Source organism: Bipolaris sorokiniana (assembly GCF_000338995.1).
Source record: "Bipolaris sorokiniana ND90Pr unplaced genomic scaffold COCSAscaffold_17, whole genome shotgun sequence".
NCBI classification, from domain to species: Eukaryota; Fungi; Ascomycota; class Dothideomycetes; order Pleosporales; family Pleosporaceae; genus Bipolaris; species Bipolaris sorokiniana.
Window position 1 is genome coordinate 556,635 of NW_006911911.1, and position 20,641 is coordinate 577,275.

General features: G+C 50.9%; 8 protein-coding genes across 8 annotated transcripts; 1 reads left to right on the top strand and 7 right to left on the bottom strand.

Moving 5' to 3' along the window:
• Nucleotides 1-90: 90 nt before the first annotated feature.
• On the bottom strand, nt 91-2,124 carry COCSADRAFT_203738 (uncharacterized protein; the record flags this gene model as incomplete). The annotated part of the gene is made up of 2 exons (XM_007706874.1): nt 1,933-2,124; nt 91-1,723 (listed from the first exon to the last, which is right to left on the bottom strand). Exons 1-2 carry the CDS (start codon nt 2,004-2,006, stop codon nt 91-93), a joined length of 1,707 nt encoding a protein of 568 aa, XP_007705064.1. The 5' UTR covers nt 2,007-2,124.
• Nucleotides 2,125-2,448: 324 nt separating this feature from the next.
• COCSADRAFT_41194 (uncharacterized protein) lies at nt 2,449-4,636 on the bottom strand. Its single transcript, XM_007706687.1, has one exon. The coding sequence runs from the start codon at nt 4,242-4,244 to the stop codon at nt 2,631-2,633; it is 1,614 nt and encodes a 537-aa protein (XP_007704877.1). The 5' UTR covers nt 4,245-4,636; the 3' UTR covers nt 2,449-2,630.
• Nucleotides 4,637-5,309: 673 nt separating this feature from the next.
• COCSADRAFT_152976 (uncharacterized protein) lies at nt 5,310-6,809 on the bottom strand (the record flags this gene model as incomplete). Its single annotated transcript, XM_007706875.1, has 3 exons — nt 6,244-6,809; nt 5,716-6,184; nt 5,310-5,663 (listed from the first exon to the last, which is right to left on the bottom strand). Exons 1-3 carry the CDS (start codon nt 6,390-6,392, stop codon nt 5,310-5,312), a joined length of 972 nt encoding a protein of 323 aa, XP_007705065.1. The 5' UTR covers nt 6,393-6,809.
• Nucleotides 6,810-7,943: 1,134 nt separating this feature from the next.
• On the bottom strand, nt 7,944-9,689 carry COCSADRAFT_257459 (uncharacterized protein). Its single transcript, XM_007706876.1, has 3 exons — nt 9,283-9,689; nt 8,548-9,234; nt 7,944-8,493 (listed from the first exon to the last, which is right to left on the bottom strand). The coding sequence occupies exons 1-3, from the start codon at nt 9,571-9,573 to the stop codon at nt 8,041-8,043; spliced, it is 1,431 nt and encodes a 476-aa protein (XP_007705066.1). The 5' UTR covers nt 9,574-9,689; the 3' UTR covers nt 7,944-8,040.
• A 762-nt stretch (nt 9,690-10,451) lies between these two features.
• On the bottom strand, nt 10,452-10,917 carry COCSADRAFT_127932 (uncharacterized protein; the record flags this gene model as incomplete). The annotated part of the gene is made up of 1 exon (XM_007706877.1): nt 10,452-10,917. A coding segment is annotated over exon 1 (375 nt), but the record flags the coding sequence as incomplete, so codon positions are not given.
• Nucleotides 10,918-11,640: 723 nt separating this feature from the next.
• On the bottom strand, nt 11,641-15,445 carry COCSADRAFT_257479 (uncharacterized protein). The gene has a single exon (XM_007706878.1). It carries the CDS (start codon nt 15,306-15,308, stop codon nt 12,081-12,083), a length of 3,228 nt encoding a protein of 1,075 aa, XP_007705068.1. The 5' UTR covers nt 15,309-15,445; the 3' UTR covers nt 11,641-12,080.
• Nucleotides 15,446-17,592: 2,147 nt separating this feature from the next.
• COCSADRAFT_41199 (uncharacterized protein) lies at nt 17,593-18,686 on the bottom strand. The gene is made up of 2 exons (XM_007706688.1): nt 17,994-18,686; nt 17,593-17,904 (listed from the first exon to the last, which is right to left on the bottom strand). Exons 1-2 carry the CDS (start codon nt 18,500-18,502, stop codon nt 17,859-17,861), a joined length of 555 nt encoding a protein of 184 aa, XP_007704878.1. The 5' UTR covers nt 18,503-18,686; the 3' UTR covers nt 17,593-17,858.
• An 839-nt stretch (nt 18,687-19,525) lies between these two features.
• On the top strand, nt 19,526-20,626 carry COCSADRAFT_101412 (uncharacterized protein; the record flags this gene model as incomplete). Its single annotated transcript, XM_007706879.1, has 5 exons — nt 19,526-19,811; nt 19,859-19,990; nt 20,038-20,168; nt 20,217-20,350; nt 20,401-20,626. 5 exons carry the CDS (start codon nt 19,526-19,528, stop codon nt 20,624-20,626), a joined length of 909 nt encoding a protein of 302 aa, XP_007705069.1.
• Nucleotides 20,627-20,641: the final 15 nt, after the last annotated feature.

Sequence of the window (20,641 nt, forward strand, 5' to 3'; positions counted from 1 at the left end):
TATACGTTTCATTTTGTATTGTGACTTGTGGGAATCTTATTGATAGTATAGTCTGCAAATGCGCAGAGCATTTCCAATGGCGAAATGGAATCACCAGGTAAACCACTTGATAGCACCAGGCACCCCCACAGCCAAGTCTTTTGCATCCGAGAACCCAACTCTTACTTTTCGATCCTCGTCGTCAGGATATGTCAGCCAAAAGGAAATGATACGCAGATGCTCCGGCACCTCCACATCACCCACCACATCGTCACTGGAAATGTTCAGTTCCGCTCTCGTACGTTCCTGCTCGAGCGACAAAGCCTCGTCCGCTATCCAACCAGCGACCATGCCATCCCAGAAGCCTTCTCTTCGAGGATGGCTCAACATCAACCCAACAGCATGCCGCCGCAGTGCCTGACAGGAGGCAGGCGCCCGAATAGCTATGAACCACAATGCCGCCGTTGGCCCTATTGAAGTCATAAAGACTGGTGTAGACTTATTTCCCGGCACAACCAACAGCTGATCACATAGATCAAAGATATTGGCAAACAGTGCCGCCTCGTCAAACGGCGTCTTGAACGGCTCTTTGGCATGCTGGAACGCAGCCAAGCAAGGGAATCTCGCCACGATATCCACCCGGGGCAGCCTTAGCAAATACTCCATCTGGCACTGCATCAGCTTGAGCGCAATAAGCGGCTGCGTAAACTCGTCGCGACGGCTTTTCTCTGCCTCCCCCCACAACATCTTCATCACCCTCGCCCCAGCATGAAACCTATCCACCAGCTCCCTCAACTCCACCCCAACCTGCTCCTCTTCCCCAGCCCCCCTCAAAAAAGTCTTTTGGTTAAACGCATGGATATGGCTAAGCAAACACTCCATATACCGCAGCACCCCCAGCAAACTTGCCATACTCAGCTTCCCACACCCTTCTAACGCCTGGCCCCCACTTTTCACTTTCGGTTTCTTCACCCAGCTTCTCGATTGCGCAGATGGCATAATAGCCCGTATCTGCGCATCTAGCGCTACGAAAATCGTACGTAACGATTCCAGCTCCACAGCGTGCTCCGTCACTGCCTCCCCCGCATCATCCATCTCGTTCAGCATGCGAATCCCACTCCGCAAATGCTCCACGGCGTGTTTCTGGTAGCCTTGTAGACAACACATGCTGCTGAAGAGAATCGCACACGTCATTAAGGTCATCTTATCTTTCCCCGAAGCTTTCGTATCACTCGCTCCAACCTTCTCCAGCAAAACTTTGATAGCGCGGTTGGATTGCAAGAAAGCGAATTGCAAGTGCTGATCCGCCATTGCGCTTTCGCGGATGTGCGAGTGCTGCCCTTCGTGGAAGCACCGGTACATGGCCCCCAGGGCGATGATGCAGTGCTGGATTGCGGGTTCGCGATGCGCGGCTTGGAGCACTTCGCGTTGCCAGAAGGGCGAGTCAAGGAAGCCGCGGAGCTTGGGGATCGCGTGGGATGTGAAGAAGGAGAAGCTGGATTTTTCTTCCGTGGTAGAGAGGGGGAGGGCGGGGGCGAGTGGGAGTGGGAGTGGAGAGTGGCTGCGAAGGGTGCGATGGGTGGATCCTGAGCAGAATGATAATAATAAAGTTTGGGCTTCTGGAGGTGAGGATGTGCTGGTCTTTGGGGATCTGAAGTTTGAGTCGTAGCCGTCGCAGGTGCGGCCTGTGGAGGTGCAGCGGATACAGTGAGGTTTTTCCTCGTCGCATTTTATGCGGCGTATTCTGTGGATTTGTTAGCACAGCTTCATCAGATCCCTAATTCAAATCGTCTCTTGGAATTTTCCCTGTATTTCCGTAGTCAAGAGGACAATTGCTCCTTCAACGAAATATATCGAGCCATTGACCACGCGATCATGCCATGACACCAACGTACTACTAAATCAACCACATCCACCCCTTTCTCCCTCCCCGTAAAAGTCTTGATAACTTACTTGCACGTCTTACACCCCGATCTTGCCTTGGGTTTCCAAGCTCTCTGTCGCGGCTTTCCCGCCACCAGCTCCATTTTCCAGATCTTGCAGCCAGCTACTGATTGTTCAACCAACAAAAAAGAATCCAAGAAAGCAAATCTGAATGTATGTAGCAAAAGAAAAGGGTTTTGCGATGAAGTTGATGTAACGTATTGAGTACGCTAAGTGGTACTATGCATGTTCGACACGAGGCCAACTTTTTGAGGCTCGCACCTGCATGATGCAGCGTTGCGGCGCAGGGGTGGCTGGGGGCCGTTAGGCATCCACTATAATTGGTTGTTGGACCCCGGGGTTTTATTCTGAGATCGGCCTAATAGAGTGGTCCATGATGCGTGATTGGACAGGGTATGTGATCCTACCGATGCACTGGACTTGGTATTGGAGTTTTTGGAGGGTCGTCGGGGCTTGATGGAAGGTAGTGGGTATGTTGGGTTTGGGGGCGAATTGTTGGAAAATGAGACATTGCTAGAAAGGAATCGTGGTCTTGTTGTATGACTATAAATTAATGCGATCTATACAAGCGACTTGCTTTATGAATGGAAGGAAAGCGGGGCCAGGAATACGGCGTTGGGACATCCATCCTCAGCCACACATCCATCTAGAGCTGTTAATCTAAACGCCTGCGCCACTCTTAATCCTCAAAATAGCAAACACGCTGCTCACAGCTTGCGCCAAAGATCCTGTAGATATCTTGCTTTACCCCGTTGCTCGCTGTGCGGCTCACCATGTACATATACATCTCTTGCATCAAGATCCTTTCTCCTACCCGAGTCCAAATCAATCTCCTCGCTCCTCCAGAACCGCGTCTTGAACCATATTTTGTAACCAACGTAGATGATTGCAAATACAGGTATCATGATGTAAGCGTCGACAAAGTTTCCAACACTGAACGGGCTCAAGGTGGACCAGCCCTGAACAAGAGTGAGGAAGATGTTGGCGAAAAGTCCAAAATAGGCGTTCCAGGGATAGAGAAAGGATTTGAACGGTAGAGCGTCTGGAGTTCGACCTTGAGCTTGCCAGGCTTTTCTGAAGCGGATATGTGTAAAGGATATGGCGCCCCAGACGAGAAAGGTGGAAACGCCGCTCAGGTTGACAATATATGAATATGCTTTGCCTCCTCCCGTGCTGACATTCATCATGGAGATGGCCCCGATTAGGTTTGTGAAAACGATGGCGTAGATTGGTACACCGCGGCTATTTGTCTTTCCCAGGAATTTCGGCGCCATTTTCTGCTGTGCCATGAAGAGTATGGTTCGAGATCCGATATAAATGGAGCTGTTTGCCGCGCTCAGGACGGTGATGAAGATGAAGGCATTGATGAGGTGCACTCCTCCTTCCCAACCAGCGTTCTGCAGTGCGATAGTCATGGGACTCTTCAACGCACGACTGCTTCCATTCGCGAGCCCATCTGCGTTCGACGGGCAAGTAAGGCCAAAGAAGAACGCAACTCCCATATAAACAAAGAGGATGCGCCAAATGACTTGTCGGATCGCGAGGGGAACGGCCACAGATGGATTCCTGGTTTCAGTTGCCGCAACAGCAACGGCTTCCACGCCCGCGTAAAACGTCGAAGCAAAAACAAAAACCGTTGCTACTCCGCGAAATCCATTCACCCAAGGACCCGGGTCGTGCCAGTATCGGAATCCAATCGCCTCTTTCTGCCCAATCAGTCCCCCCGAGGCGTAAATAATGGCGAAAATAAAGTAAGTGCATAACCCCGCAAGTTTGACCAGCGCAAGCCAAAACTCGGCTTCTCCAAACGACTCAACACCCAGCATCTGGAAGCCCAAAAACGCAAACCAGAAGATCAGAAAGTAGCCCCATAGCGGCACCTGCGGGCCCCAGAACACCATAATCGACGAAATGACGTTGTACTCGTTCGCCAGCACGCACGCCCACACCAGCCAGTACTGCCATCCGACCGCTACGCCAAAAGCCTTATCCACAAAGCGCTCAGAAAGCGTAACGAACGCCCCACCGGTCGGATACAGCGTCGTCATCTCGCCCAGCGATTGTGTAATGCTGAACGCAATGATACCGATGATCCCGAATCCGATGAGCAGCGACGCCGGACCGCCCTGAGCAAGCGCACCTCCCGTTCCAACCAAGATACCAGGACCGATGATTCCAGCCAGTGCCATCATACTCAAATGGCGGGTTTTGAGGCCGCGCTTAACACCGCTCGGATCCATTCGCTGGAAATCATCGTCGTTGTTGTAGCTTGCTGCTGGTGAGGCAGGGCCCGCTACGGCTTTGGAGTCGAAGGGGGCCATGACGTAGAAGTCTGGCCGGTCGTTTTGAAATATATCTTAACTAAGAGAGTAAAAAGCTCAAGAAAAGCATAGCATGTACATGTTTTACTTTTTTCAAGGACCCATGGTTATATAAGCGCATTATCTTCTAGTCTTGACTTAGCGGCAAGTTGCTTGGGGGCGAATGACAGACGGCTGGGGTCTTGGGTTGCATGTTGCGATTTTCACGGCTGATTGCGCGATAAGAGGGAAGCTCTCTTTTTTTGGTGGCGGTACTGCAGGCACCGATTTTTGGCTTGTTTACCGCCGATACTGTCGTATCTTGAAATTAATGATTGGGTGAAGACTCTGCGGGGAGAAAAGCAATGCCGGTTGCTCGTGGAGAATGGCGACATTTGCTATCGAGAAAGGTGGGTATGGGCGATGGATTGGGGTGGTGGGGGAGGGCGGGTGGAAACGATAGGTTTGGTCTGAAGAGGGTTTAGCGGAAGGCAAGTTGCACTACAACTTGGCACCGCTTCTCCACGCGAAGCTTGCAATGTGGATTTTACTATCATTTTGCTGTCATAGCCTGGCTAAAGTCCTGCATTCTGAATTTGCAAACTCCGCAGGCTCTGTGTCTAGACTTCCGGCTTCAGAGTTTGCAGTGACTCGAGTATAGGCACAGCAGGCTCTGAACTTCGCGTCGACTTGGATGTCACTAGCACACCCTCAGTTTGCCATCACATGACCGTCAGCCACAGAAAAAGCCTGGGAATACTTCCGAGGTGTATGAGGAATGATTCTTGTGCCGTTCTCTCTCACGTTTTCTCCGGTCTTGGCGAGACAAGGGCTAACGAGCTAATCGTTACGTCTCATGACTGTTGCTACTCTTCCACATTATACAATGTGCGAGTATAGGAAGTACTCCATTCACGATTGCTTGTCACACGACAGAATACTCATACAGATCGTAATATTTGAAAACTCATTACACTACTATACATATTTTTCTCATATACCGTCGTTAACACTGATCCAGTCAGTGTCATATAAAAGGTTCCAGGCATCAAGCCCGTCCTCCAACATTCATCGAACCAAGCGACTTTAGGGCAGGCGGCCAATTTCCATACGCTTCTTGAGCCTGTAGGCAAGAGCACGCTTCTTGGCCGCAGTGCTCTGGGTGAAGGCAACAGAGCCGCCAAAGGGACCGGCAGCTGCGCCGTTGCGGACACGCATGACACAGACATTGTTGACACCAGCAACAGTCGCATCGCAAGTCATACCGGCAGGCATCTGGACCTTCATCTCAAACTCCGTGTTGGTCGCTAGCGAGATGCCCTGGACGCCCAGACCAGGGACGTCCTGAGTGACAGTGGCAGGCTGCATAGCAGCTTCATCAGTGCCACCAGATGTACCATCGACGTCTGCTGTGAAAGGACCCGCACCATCTTGGTTAATCTAAAGACTGTTAGAAAAATGTGACGTTCAACGGAAGCCCAGCACAACTCACCTGACGAAGCGTCATAGTAACCGTCCCATCATCTGCACAAGTCGGCAGACCCCCCGTAGCCCCAGCCCCGGCAGCAGCAGCAACCCGCGCCTCAGGCGGTCCATCAACCTTATCACCACCACCTCCAAACAATCCCGCAATCCCCGTTGCACCGCCCGCACCGCCCGCTGCACCTGCACCGCCTGCACCACCGCCCCTTCCACCCCCAAGGCCCCCCAAAAGGTTACTCAGAAACTGGCGCTTCCGCTGCGCACCTGCGCCTGCATTCTGTGGAATATCATCTTCGACCCCAACACTCCCCGACGTGCCCTGGTTCGCCGGCGGCGCAGCCCCCGATCCCATGAACGCGCCGACCATGACCGCAGCATCGACGTTGCCGTTGCCCTGCGTGCGGCCTAGGGGACCTGTCTTGCCGCTTGCGATTTCGCGGTCGCGGATGATAGCTGTGTCAGCTTGGGAGCCGCATCCACTGTCTCCATGTTAGCCATCTTCTTTTTCAATTGTTTGAGTGGAAGGGGGTAGACGTACTTGGATGAGCAATCCCTAGGCGTCCCGTCTTGGATTGTCAAGCCAGGCATGGAAACACCGTTTGCGCCTTTGACTTCGGTGACGACGCCATGGGCGGAGATGCCGGTGGCGGCTGTGAGGGCGAGGAGGAGGGTGCGTGGGAAGTACATTTTCGCGGCTTTTTTCTTTCTTTCTCTTATTCAAATTTCAAATATAAAATGAAGATGGAGGAGAGAGGAGGAGGAGGAGGGCGAGATCAACTCGAAATTCTATCCCAAATATCGGATAGAACGAAAAATAAGAGTTATATAGGAATATATAAGAAGCACCAGGCTGAGAGGAAGTGGGAGAGTAGTCTACACAAGGTAAGATTGTGCTGCGGATACCTTTGACTCGACGTTTCCCTCTGCTCTTCTTATACAAAATCCTCCCTTCACGAACAAGATATGTCATAGAGAGGTAGGCGTAGATCAGTACGTTCGCACCGTATTCTGCATTCGGTTCCATAGCCGCCGTGGCCCTTGTTCCCTTCTCCGTCAGAGAAACCTCAGTCTCCACTCACGCACCCGACGTCCCTATCGAGTAACAAAAAACAGCATCAGGCATTGCAGCGCCTGTGTCGTGAGGCGTGTTTGGTCTGAGGCTTTCGCTTGTGTTGGCCTCTTCCCGGCGGCGGGGGGTCCAAAACGTGGGGCTTGGCGTGTGAATCACGGTGGTGGAGTGCCAAAGAGGTAGGGTGATTAGCTAGATGGGCCTGCGCGATTGTTCTGAGGACCCCAGGCGCCAAGGCGTGCGAGCGATGGGGTTTTCATGCGTGAGGTTTTGAGATATGCGAAACAGGGAGAGAGAGCATGGAACGTGACGGGAGTTGTTTGTTCATAGTAAAAGTTGTGATAGTGGCGTTGATGTAATGTGAGGTTGATAGCGATGCCAATTACCATACTTTACAATGGTGAATTAGAAAGACGGAATCCGGGGAAAGCATATCGTACACCTGTCTACGCTGTCAAACCCATCAACATGTAGTAGTCTACAAAACCACCACATCAAGCTAGTCTAGTAGTCTCGCGCCTAACCCGTTTCATCATCATCACCATCACCAACCACCCAACATCCAACGCCACACTCACACACATACAACCTCCCAAACACATCACCCAGCCAATCCCCACTCGAATCATCGCAATTCCCTAAAAATAACCTTTTTTCAAAAAGATGCACCCCCTTGTCAGGTGTTTTGTCACCAAGGAGAAAGAAGCCCCATCCACAGCGCGTTGTCGCAGTCCCCGTGTCGCCGCTAGCGTTTCATCAAACAAGAACAAGGTCGATCTTCAAACTTGTTGTGCCTTGATTTTCTCGCAAACCCTCACTTTCGAATACCTAGTCTCCGTTTTCTGTTTAATGCATGCAGTGTCCCCGGCCTGCTCCTGAGGTTTTGCTTCCAAAGGCCCACTGTGACCCGAAAACGTGTAGTAGAGATGTGACGGTGGCGGGTGTTTGGTGTTTAGTCATTGTAGAGAGGCGAGATCGAAGTGGGGTGGTTCTTGTGGCTCAGCCTGGGTGTTCGGGGGACGAGGTCGAAATGGGGAAGGAGGCGCGATATTTTTTTGAAATCGATTTTTGAATGTGTCAAACTTTGAAGTTTGAAGGTTTGTCTTAGGAGGGCAACGTATAGGGCCAGTGGGGGGTTTTTTTGGCGATTTTGACATCTTCATGCGCTTGCTTGTGTGCTGGCGCTTCGGACAGGTATTGCTTATACTATTGCCTGCACCTGCCAATGGGGCATGTATGACTTGGGGTCCTTGGGACTTTGATTATTCATATGGCACCGAAAGTGAGAAATAGTTGGAGTGTAGCGACGGCGATGGCTTCACTTCCGAGTACGAAACTCGCAATAGAGAAGCCGTCTTGCAAGCTTCTCTTGCATATGCCCCATACGAGCCCAAACGTGCCTGCAGATGCAATGCCAAAAAATAGAACGAGACAGATGCGCTGTAGATCCATATCTTGCTCGAGATGCACGCCCCATCCCGTGTAGAGGTCAGGATCTACGCCCGGGGTCGGGCGCTCCCTGATGCGTTTTGGGAACTGCCTAAGACAAATATTGTCTTGGAAGCAATCCTTAGGCGAGCTAAAGCGATGCATGAGAAAATCACTGCCCAATGGTGGCGTACGGTCTGGCTTGCGAGGATCGCATGTGTAGTGCTTGACAGTCTCCGGCGGCATATCAGAGACGAGGCCATCGACTTCTTGGCGAGCGTGCAGAGTAAACTAGGTAGGACCTATGAGCTTGAAACAGCACCTTTTTTTGCACCAAAATCTTACCTTGACAAAGCTCATTCGTTGTATGGTCTGGAAGCTGAACCGGCAGTAGGCCCATCGGAACTTTGAGTGGTATTCACGGCGTAACGCTTCGAAGAGTTCGCGATCTCGAGTGATTGTTGAAACCTGGAGGTCGTGACGATTCGTTAAGAATCTCTTGACCTTTATGCATAAAAGGATAAAATCTTCTGGTATGTTGATATTCGTGCTGTTGACTTGAGTGCAAGTTGTAGAAGACGAAGAGCGCCATTTCTGTCGTCCTGGTGTAGCCTGAGAAGCCGTCGAGAGACCTGTCAATGTACGAAGTGGTTGGTTGGAATTATTTGGATCAACATTTGCGCTCGATGTTGATGACGAAATCCCATTTGTTGGCCCGTTAGACGCTTTAGAAGAGGGACTTCTGTTGTGTACCGCGTCTGAGAGTCGAGGATACATAGTTGGTAGCGATGGAGATGTCCATTTTTCGATGCCCAACCACGCAAGAATGCAGAATCGAATCCAAGTGCAAATGTTTGCAACGGTCATTCCAAGTCGCTCAAACACAATTCTTGCTGCAGATCGGTTGGACTGAGGTAAATCACAGGCTTCCATGGAAGCTTTTATACCATGCTCTTGAAAAGTTTCCAACAGTTCGCGTACTGCACCAGGCCGATGCTCAATGTAATGATCAAGTCCCTTGTGCCCGCATGTCTTTTTCGGGTTAGCGAAGCATGTGAATAAACCGTCCAAATCACTCACACATGTCCAAGATAATCGGTAGCGCTTGTCTACCATGGCTGCAGTGTGCGGCTTTTCGGTCTTGTTCCCAACCTGGATGTTCGACTTCGTCTTTCTCTGCATGATATCTTTGCCAAAGTTGCTGCGTACAGGATCCACTCGGCTCGGGGTAACGAAATGACTTGGTTTCGCACTGCTCTTGTCGTTCCGCTGCACCTCTTTTTCTTGCGTCGCTGGCATCAAGTATACCGTCCTCAGAGGTACGTTGGTCAGATGGGGGTGCACCTTGCTCCAATACTTGTTATCGCCCATATAGCATGCGCCAGTAAGGGTATAGTATTGCTGTGAGTCCAAAGACTGAGTAGACAATGGATGAAACGCCCGGAGAGTCAAGAGCGCCGAGTATTCGGGTACAAAGAATATCACTTTGTCGTTGTCAGATGGGTAAAAGGCCTCTGGGAAAATTGCGTCATTCACTCACCGTCCTTTTTCTGCGCGCCAGGCGAAGCCAGCCCTAACCTCGATAGACGAGCTGTTTTGAACAGCCGGTGGCCGTGCGTGGCTTTTTTCATTTGTTTGATAAGAGTGCCATATGTATTGTAAGCTTCAGATCGATAAGATGGGTTTGGGTCCTGTTCAGATTGAGAATAGGCCCTGTCTAAAAGGCTGGAGAGATTCTTTAAAGTCTTCCGAGAAACCGAGCCTTTGTCGCTGCGACGGAGCATTGTCAAAAGCTCTTCAATACTGCCCAGAGCAACCCAAGGCTTAGGGAATGGCCCGTTATCGTACTGCTCTTTTTCGTCGATATCACCAACATCTTCAATGCAGTCGATTAGAAGAGCCTTTACTCTGAGAGCAGCACTTGCATCGGGCTTGAGTAGTGCATCGGTTCTCCGTTCTGATTTCGGTAATCTCATCGCCTTATTGTAGTGCAACATTAACAAAGCAACCAAAAGACCTTGAAAGTCATATCGTCCTAGCTTGAACGAAATTTTTCCAGTCAACATCAATTCCCTACACAACCGAGGGTTTGTACGAGCTATCAGTTTCCAACGTCTGAGTGGTTTGACCAAAACTTTGATTGCTGACACATGAGCGAGATCGCCATTACGTATGAGCATGAGGATAGAGCTGGGACGTTGGAGGGCTTCTAGAAATGGATGATAAACCTCCTCTTCTGCTTCTTTCGGTTCGCCTATCCACGTAATAGCCTTTGTAGCACCTTTGCAGATCCGGGGGAACAATAGGATCTGTGTAGTTAGTTCTAGAAGGTCAGGCAGCTTGATGCAAATAGCATCTGCCCACAGCCTCCTCTCTTTATGCGTATGGCGCAACTGGAAAAGGGCGCGTTGCAAATGCAAAGGGATGAGGAAAATATTAGACTCTATGACTATGAATCCCATAGGAGAGGTGGTCTTGGTGTAAAACACTGCCTCGTACCCAATCTGGTCAGCCTTGCTACTGGTCTCGTTTTCATTGCCGAGGTCGTGAATTTCGAATCGTCCCTGTAGCGGTGCATTTCTGTTTTTGGATGGAAGGAGAGCCAGAATCCGGATCTCGTTCATTTTTAACGGAGGGTACTTGCGAGAGAAAAATCCTGGTGTTTCAGAAGGATTCTGACGAGATCGTTCTTTGGACTTCGCGTGGTTGATGTCGATAGCACGCTTGAGGCACCAAGGAACAATCGCGAATAAAAGGTCTTTCCATGTAGTTATAGGGTAGTAGATAATTAAGATATAGGTAGAAGCTAAAGAAGACAAAAGGAATAGCACTGCTAAGCAGTTGTTCCTAAATGAGTTGGAGCTCATGGTCGTTGCGAGATGCGTCAAGAAGACAGAGACCCAGGGACATGTTTATACCTTCAGCAGTCGCTACTTAGCCGACACGTCTCAGACTCAGCTTCCGCGAATCCCCATTCGAAGCACGCGCTACAGCGCCCTCAATCAGTCAAGTAACGACCGCAAGGCATTCTCAGCCTTGCCCCTCATTCCGGAAGCTGACAGCCACAGCCACAGCCACAGCCACAGTGACATGACGTGATGGTCTTAAGGATGATGGCGATGCCTTCTGTAGCATGGGGGGAGCATATAATTACGGAGAAAAAATGAACTGATATGAAGAGTTGACTGTATCCCAATGAACTAAATACCATCCCCCCCCCCCCCCCCGCGGCCGGGCCAAGGCGCTAGACCCAAACACTCACCATGCAGCGGCCACGATAACGCTTTGTATTAACTAACACAGAGCACTATCTACCGTAGCTAAACCCAAGATTTTCATCTCAGAAAACACCTTTACAACAATGAATCAATCAAGAAGAAGAAGAAATTAAGAAACCGTCTCTAGCACTAAATCTTGCAAAACCTCCTCTCTCTACGTATCAGAAGTACAAAGTAAATTTAGTTTTAATACTAAAAAGGTCTTCAGAAATCTAAACATTCCTCTTCTTCGTTGATAGAGAGAGGGGGAAGAGAGATTTGAAACTGCTACAGCCCATAAATATGCAAGTGGCAAACCATTTACACACACACTCAAGGCAAACCACGACTTTTCATTCAGAAAGTAAAAATGAGCGAGCCCTCTCTAATGAACGCTCCCCCCCCCCCATTATTCCCTGAACCAACAGTTGTGCACCATACAGACCATTAACACCAACCCCAGTACTCCCCATCTTCCCTGGTATCTAAATCACACCCAGTCTCCAAAGTTGAAGAACAAGAAAAAAAGAGTTTTTGCCAAGACATCGTTTTCGTTCCATGGCCGAATGCAAAAAAGAAAAATACAAAAAAATACAACGAATGGCAAAAAAGAAAATACCATTAGTCAAGCCCAGACCCCGTACCTCGTCTACCACCCATACCAGGTCTCGCAGCACCACTAACACTACTCCGATGCCTTCCGATGCCCCCACCACCTGCTCCAACACCAACCCCATGCATGAGATCCAAATCCACAGGTGTACCAGCTCCAAGCGCAAAGCCATAAGCTTCCGGTCCCTGGCCCGCAAATACGGCGTCGTCACCTAGATTTTGCTGGGGCGGCGGATCCACGTTGAAGGGAACAAAGTAGCTGCTCATAGGGTCGAAGAAGTTGCTTGTGGGTCCGAGGCCGAGAGCGTCGAGGTTCCAGTAGGCGTTGTGGAAGTCGGTAGCTAGGTCGGGGAAAGGAGAGAGGTTGGCGGTGTGGGCTGAAGAGTCCATTTGGTGGGCGTGTGACGGGTGGATCATCGTGGGCGAGGTGTTGAGGAGGGGGAGGGAAGAGTGTTGGGGTTGGTGGTGCGATGCAAAGTCGGCGAGGAATTGCTGGGATGAAGATTGTTGCTGTTGCTGCTGTTGTTGCTGTTGCACATAAAGGTTCACGGATTCGTATCCAGCGGCCATGGCTCCTCGGACATCGTCTTGGGTGAACATGTTGACTGGTTCTAGGTGCTGCTGTGCTTGCATGTGCGCAGCAGAGTTTTGCTGAGAATGACCATTACGCTGCTGGTACCGGGGTTCGGGTTTCGACATTGACTTTGTTCTGTTCTTCCGCGCTTGCTTGCGGTGGTGCTCTGTCTTTGACGGCGGGGATAATGAGGCAAAGAATTCTTCCACACTCTGCAGGTCGCTCCTATGTCCCAGAACTGCATCGGTGCCTGGCTCGGTCTGGGTCGATTCGGCCGCATCTTCGTAATCCGTCTTTGAAACGCCATGGGGATATCTGTCGAACCAATCTCCATATTGAAAGATTCTGCCCTTGTTTTCACCACTAGTGTCGGGCCCCTTGAGCTGCGCATCAGCGTGTTGTCGGTACAACTCTTTGAGATTTTCTGCAATGTAGTGGAACATGCCCCAGTACTTCTTCATCTTTGTCAAATACTTGACATTGTACGCAAGGTACTTTTTGGATTGTGCTTCCAACTTTGGGTTTTTCGAGAAGACTCCATGGACATGTACAGTGGAAGAAAAGAACGCCGAGTATCCTGCAAATGGGGCGACAACATTGTGGTCCATGGCTTCGTTAATGAGTATTGATATTTGGTTCGCGGCGTCGAGTGCAGCGCGGGCGGATTCTGTCAAAAAGTCATGTGGCATATCCTTAGGGGGTCTACTTCCTGCGGTTGAAGGCAATGCAAAACGATGCATGAAAAGCATGATTTGCTGCCATAATATGTGAAGGTAGAGGAAAGAGTTGGCAGTCTTGCCAATGGCATGGCTCTTGAGATTTTCGGGGCTGTACACGAGCATCTCGGGCAATGCGGCCTTAAAATCCTTGGCTTCCTTTTTGATAGCGTGGAACGTTGACCCTGGAGACCACATAGTCTCGGATTCACGTTCTCTGCCACCCAAGTTCATGTACTTGATCAGCTTTCCCCATGTGCAGACCAGTCGAATGGTATATGCAGAGACGCCCATGCTGTCGCGGGGATTCGAAAGCTGACCGCTGTCAGGTGGAACGGGATTTGGCACATTTCCCTCGAGATTCTCCGTCGGCGCATGTATCTCGTGTATGTAGAGGTGCTCCTTGACTGGTAATTGCACTTCAATGTACTGCTCGTGCACGAAGAGTGGTCGGTCGGAACCAGAAGAATTGAAACGATCCATCAAGAAGCAAGACCACATTGTCCGCCGCCGTATTTCTCTGTCAGTGGCGCTCAGGGGTTTTCTATCGGGTTCGCTGGCGAGCGGGTCGTATTCATTTTCCTTGTGTAATTGCAGTGCGTATGCCATTCTTTGCGCCATGCCGCCAAACATCCAACTCCGACCGCCCTGACATGTGCCAAATTCATGCAATCCAAGCAACAAGTAAACTATGAGAATTGTGATGTTGGGCGCATCATATCGCTTTAATGCAATTTCGCGCGCTCGTACAGCCCAATTGTCCCCTCGCAGAAAACATGGTTCTGTCCGTAATTGCGGGTGGCTTGAGAAGCGGGCTGAAATGGCACACATTGCCAGAATTAGTACAGGCGGAACTTTGCCTGTCGCCAGCTTCCTCATGAAACTGGGCTTGTGAAGTAGGGGATAGCTTTGGCCGTAGACATAGTCGAAATAGACCTCTGCCAAATGCTCTTGCATCTCTTTTGATGGCAAACTCTCGGCACCTTCTGTGAGGAGCTTGCTTTCATCTGATTCCTTGGTCTGGGTAGTTGAGTTGGCTATGTTTGGGTCCGTGCCTATTGCTTTTGACCACTCGTCGAGTTCATTGCCAAAGGCCTCTTCCGCGGCGCGTTTCTTCGTGGTGGGTGTTTTGGGTAGGGCGCCGGGGATAGCGGGCTTAACAACGGATCTGCCTACATTGGCGACTGAAGGCAGGCTTTCTTTTGGTATGAGTTTGATGACACGATCTTCCATGCGCTTCAGCCTCTTGTCCAGCATAGCCATATAGTCGGTTCTCGGCGCAGCTTTTCGCGTTGTGACCTTGTACACGCACGGTATCCTGCTGCGCAGGCAGTGCTTGCATGCCGGCTTTTCGCCAGAGCAGCGAATCTTCTTTCTCCGGCAGGCAATGCAAGCTAGCGGCAGCCTCTTTCTTTCCTTTCCTGCCTTTGTCTTCATCTCACTCCACAGTGGGGGATCCTGGACATCATCTTTGCTCCGTCTCGACGTGGCCGAGTGGTCTGTGCCATTGATGCTGTTGGCTGAGGCGTCTTTCAAAACATCTCCCATGGCGAACATGTTCATTGCTTGAGCGCTCTCCGGGCTCGTATGGTTCCCATCGTGAGCCGGGCTTCCGCCGATGCTCATTCTAGTTGGGTGAACGCTGCTGCCGGCACCGCTCATACCCGCGTCGCTCATGTTGCCAACGCTACCTCGGTGGTCGGCATAGCCGGGCTCGATCTTTGGATGCAGACTGTCAAAATTGGATGCATATGACTGGCCCTGTGCGAAAGCCATGTCATAGTCGGCAAGAGAGGCCATCATGTTTGCAGGGCTGGTGCCGGCGTTGTTTGGAGAGACTCGGTAATCAGACAGGCCATAGTCAGCCAACATGAGGGAATCGTCGGTATCGTAGGGTGGGTGCGAAGGGGCGGCTATCGAGGTTGTGGTGGCACTCGAGTCGGCCATGACTGTCTCGACGAATGGTTGCGCCCGTGTCTACCTGGATGGCTATGTCGCAAGGCAATGCCGAGGCAATGTCACATTAGTGTTCCAAACTTGAACCGAGCAAGTCATGTGAGCGTGTAGATTGCAGGGCAAGGAAGCATGGCAGAGATGCGAAGCGGCGAGGAGTTCCAAACGGGTTATGCGTGTGCTGTGTGGTGTGCTTTGGGACTCGGAGCACCGGACGAAGAGAGATCTTGGGAGCAAATGGGGAGGCTCCGACTTCTCCACAAGATAGTCACGGCGCTTTGGAGCCAAAAGGCAGTGGGGCGCCGCTAGCTGGTATATCAAAGCGCAGGCTGTGTATGTGGGGACGAGAAATGAACGTCAGCACCGCGACGCAGACATTTACCAGGCCAAACTCACAGCCAACGCAGGCGGCTTTGGCGCGAGGGCAGAGGGTTGGCTGAGCAGGCTCGGGGAGGTGCACGATGACGGCGGGCAATGGTAACAGGCAAGGCCAGCGGGTTAGCAGCGAAAAAGGGTGGCTTGGTACTTGGTGCAGGCTTGTCTGACGCTGGGCCAGTACTGGTATGTGTACTTTACTATTACTAGGTACACAGTGGTCGCTGCGTTCGGTCCCATGCCGCCGCGCGCTCCCGTCGAGACTTGCACAGCTTGGCCAGCCCGCTCCTTGCCTGTTGAGGCTGGCATGGAAGCGCCATCAGGCTGCTTCTGGTCGATTAGAATGGGCGTGACGGCAGGTTTGGGTTGGGATGGATACAAGCGACGGCGATGCTGTGGGCTGGCTTCCCCACATGGGCTCTGCTCTCGCCAGGACCTGATTACTCAGGCATCACCAAGCACCCCAAGTCCTCCCGCCCCCTGCCTAGGCGCACGCACCAGACGATCATTGGCAATCGCTTTTAGATAATCCTATTACTCGGTCGGTCGGTCGGTCGGTCGGTCGGTCAGTCTGCAGTAAGTAGATACTAGATCCTACACACTCGATACATACGTACATATGTACTGCATAGTAGATTACTACTACTCTCTTGACACTTTTACTCTGCCACCTCTATGCATCCTCCTCTCATGCACGCACGTACGCACAGTCGATCCCCTTTGCACGTCACATCCGACGCCCCATGTTTCCCTTGAACGTCATCAAGCCCCGTTTCACCTTGCCTGACACAGACGTGTTGAACCCTAAACCCGCATAGAAGCTGAATGATTCTAGCATCACCGGATAGGCCCGTCTACCTTATTCCCCCCTCCCCCCCTCCCCAAGACGAAAATCAGACCACGACTCGGTCGCTTTTGCGACAAAAGTCAGTCCGTCGAAGAAACGGGCGGGACCCCATGATGCACCCACACACCGGTTTCGCCCTGCCTTGCTGCTTGCCCTCGTTTTTTTCCTGCGGGGCTTACACTAGTACTGGAGCCAACCCCAGTGCCAGCGCCCGCCCGTCGTCGCCGCCGCCCACCACCACTACCACCCCCCCTTCTCAGCCAAAACCCAAAGAACCTCAATAAAGGCCACGTGAGCAGTCAGCCACATAAAACCCAATCTTACCCTTTTCCCCGCAAACGCCCTTGCCTTATTTTCCGATTCGACAGACCACTTGTCATTTAACCTTTTTGCCAACGCATGCACGTGGCAAAAAAACACACATCGATTTCTCTTCCCCCTTCACACATGTGCATGCCATCACCACCATCACCACTAACGGTCCGATACTTGGCACCTTCCACGCTGGCCACGTGCAAACACTACATGACTATCGCCTTTTTCCCACCTTAATCTCGGCGCCCTACAGAACAAGCAGCGTAGTCATTATCTATCTTTCACCCCTGGTCTTAAAAGGATGAGAGGGGTAAGAGGAAAACCGGTTTAGCTTGTGTAACCTTTTCCTTCTTTGCATCGTGTGGGGTCAACTGGGACAGACCTGGTGTGCATACGTACGTAGTAGATAAGCAGTAGTATGATGGATTTGTGACCCCACTTTGACGTTGCTGTAAAAAAAACAGAGGGTAAGGATAATGGTAGGCTATGCGACGTTGGGGAAACGTTACCTTTTTCTTCCTTTCTTTCTTTCTTCTTCTCTTTTGTGAATACTGTAGGCGTCGTTTGATCCGTTTGTCCGCGCGCAATATATGTGGTCTGTGAAATTGGAATCGCTATTCTGATAACCTTTCTCCCCTCACACCATCCGAGCACACCACAAAGTGTAATGGGAGCTAGCTGTACGCAGTTATTGCGCGTACAATGATAATCTTCTGCACGAGCACGCATGCTCCAGGGCAGTCATGTAGTCAGTGCGGTAAGAGGGAACATGACGCCCAGACTAAGCTTATTCTCATCAATCCATTGCTTGTTCATCAGCCCTACGCAGATTTAGGTATAGGATCAAAAGAGGACCAATAAGCAATCGGTGATGTGTTGTGTAAGGCAAGGAGAGAAAAGGCAGGGGCACAGAACATAGCCAAGTGCGAGACGAACAATTTGTACACAATATACCCCAGGTCAGACTGCTACAACTCGTGATCCGACTCCTTCGCTCGGCATCAAAATTATGCCATATCTCTGCCAGGATAATTGACGTAGGCACTGTATGGACTATGAGAGGGATGTAGTCAGCATGGAGAACCAACAAAAAGCTGTCGCATCTCTTTACCGAAAGAAGAGAAAAGAAGAGATATACTCACCTGTACGTCTGGTAAGTCACCTTAGCAACGTCATGCTCAGTCGCTGCGTCTCCCCCAGAAACAGCCATATCCTGCTTCTCCATCATGTCCGCATCCATGACCATGTCTTCTGGCACAGTCATGCCCATGTGGTGCTTGGACATATTTACCTCTTCCATCTTTGCGGCTTCGGCCTCGGCAGCTGCCCCGTACACACAGTACGGTGCATATGTTCCGTATCCTCGTTTCTCTGCCATGCTGGATTCCGGAGTCTCAACATCCAGGCCCGGGGGATAAGGCGTGTATGAGGTGTAGCAAAAGTATCCCCGCTTGGAAAGAGCCATGGTGGCCGACTGTGCCTCGGCAACTGAAGGGTAGTCGCCGTATTTTGTGTAGTATTCGCCGTAGCTAGCATAGTCCTGCACCACAGGCTGTGTTGTCTCGCGCTTCACTGGGTTGGAGATGCTTTTTCCCAGTGGGGCGGCGACTGCAAGGCCGGCTATGCATGCGACGAAGGCTGCATGATGCATGGTGAGGAGTGCCTGGGAAACTAGAGTTTGAAAATTTTGAGTAGTGACTGTTTGCTCAAAACCGCTGATGGTATGAGTTCATGGTGCTGTGAATCCGCTATGGGAATGGTTCTTTTATATACAATCTTGTCTACTTTGTCATTGACAAGATTTTAGATATGCACACTAGCGATCGAGATGCAGGATTAGGTTCCATCCGTTCAGCACTCTGCGGCACTGGCTCAATTCTACAGTTAGCTCCCAATGCCGCATGCTGTAAGACATGCAAACTTGCAGTAGGAATGTTACCTGGTGCAGTTCTGGGCCCGCGCTATCGTCAAGTTGACCCATTGTATTCAAATAACGCATTCCAGGGCCTCAAAGCGGTGTGCCTGTGGCACATGTAAAACAGAAAGCTCTTATTTTGACTTGTTGTTTGTATGACAAGGGCTTAAGGATATGAATGGTATTATGTCCCGTTGTCACATTTGTACCAAGGCTGAAATGGTGCATCAGAACCAGCCTAGACGGTGGTACTCGTTGTAATGACAGTCGTAGAATAAACTGGGCAGTGTACTCAGACCAATATATCGCAAACAAAGCAGTATGAGTTTATGCAGGTGATGGTGTACATGCATGCAGGCTGTTCAACAGCGCCGTACAACAGTGACAGGTTAGGTCCGAGATACTCGTGGAAAGTAGCCCTAGGATAATTCCTGCCAAGTGATATCATCTCTAGAGTCAGATCAGATGGTGTTGACAATGTGGTCACGTTGCCTCTTGTATCTGTGTGCCAACGTGTTTGAATTAGTCAGTACCACAGGGTCAGTTGTGTACGACAAGCGGTAGCACAGCGATGGTTGTCAAAAATGTCATACAGTTGGTAGTGATTGGGTACAGATGGGACATGACGGCGTTAGGCTTGACCGTGTATACTCTTGCTGGAGATAATCTGAGTCTTATGTGTGCCGCGCTGCTGTCAAGAGTACTCTGCTTCTTTTTGCTTTAGCTCTTGCTCGAGGCAAAATCCATGCCATGTCCAATATGCTGAAAGTATTCAACCGTCAGCCCAAACATGACTGCCTGCATCGGCGGGACTCTGAGAGCCAAGATAGCGACGGCTTGCTGCCAGTCCCTTCTTCGGGCTCGCCACCCCTCAAACCCTCTGCTTTGTACCGTCCAAGCCGCGATACTCGGGTCGCTGTAAGGGTGCATGTACTGTGCACTATTGTATACGTGGGCGCGACGCTATGGATGGCTTTTCATATGAACAAAACGACCTCGGTCGTCAATGCTGACGAGTTTTGCATTCACCACATCTCACAATACTGTAAGCCTGAATGAATGAAGATCAGTGGCAGTTGATGACCTTGACAGCACCCGTCGTCAGAGATGTGAAGCCGAATTGGCATATGCAGTTGTTCAACGGAAGCTTCCTGCATCAGAGTGTTTACCGGCAGTCGGCAGGGCCAGAGGTTGACGCGGCGTGGGATGCACTCGGTATCAACTGTAAGTGTCTTTGGTATACTGGTGACTCATGTTGACTGTTGTCCAAGACCGAAGTGTAGTGGTTCCCGAGGCGGAGGCGGAGCGAACTGGGCTGCGTCATGACCAAGTGAAAATTAGTCAAGAGTACGGTGGTGGCTTCCCAGCCAACGTCGAAGGCCTGCATCACCTGCATTGTCTTGTGAGTGCTAACTTTGTGTGCAAATGAATCGATATTGACTGCTCAAAGGATCTCCTTCGCAAGACGTTGTATTGGAACTACGACTACTATCTGGCACAAAAGCAGGGGGCATTTGTGAATAGCGAGTATATTGTGCGGGTGCACGCAACGCACTGCCTGGACACTATCAGACAGGTTCTCATGTGAGTGTCGGGTGACTCATCAGCCATACAGCGACTGACGAACCGGGCAGGTGCAACCCAGATGTGGGCGTGTTGGGTCAGGTGTGGTGGCAACCCGACAGCGAGCCAGAGCCAATGCCGTTTGTCGACTTCAACACGAAGCACCGATGTCGCGACTATAAGGCCATACGGCAATGGGCAGAGGAGCACCAGCTGCCGCCAGAAACAGAGGTGGACATGGAGAGGTTCTATCAGAGGCCGAAGGCAGGGGACACGGTCTTGGGCGAGATTCCATGAAGTCATGGCGGGTGC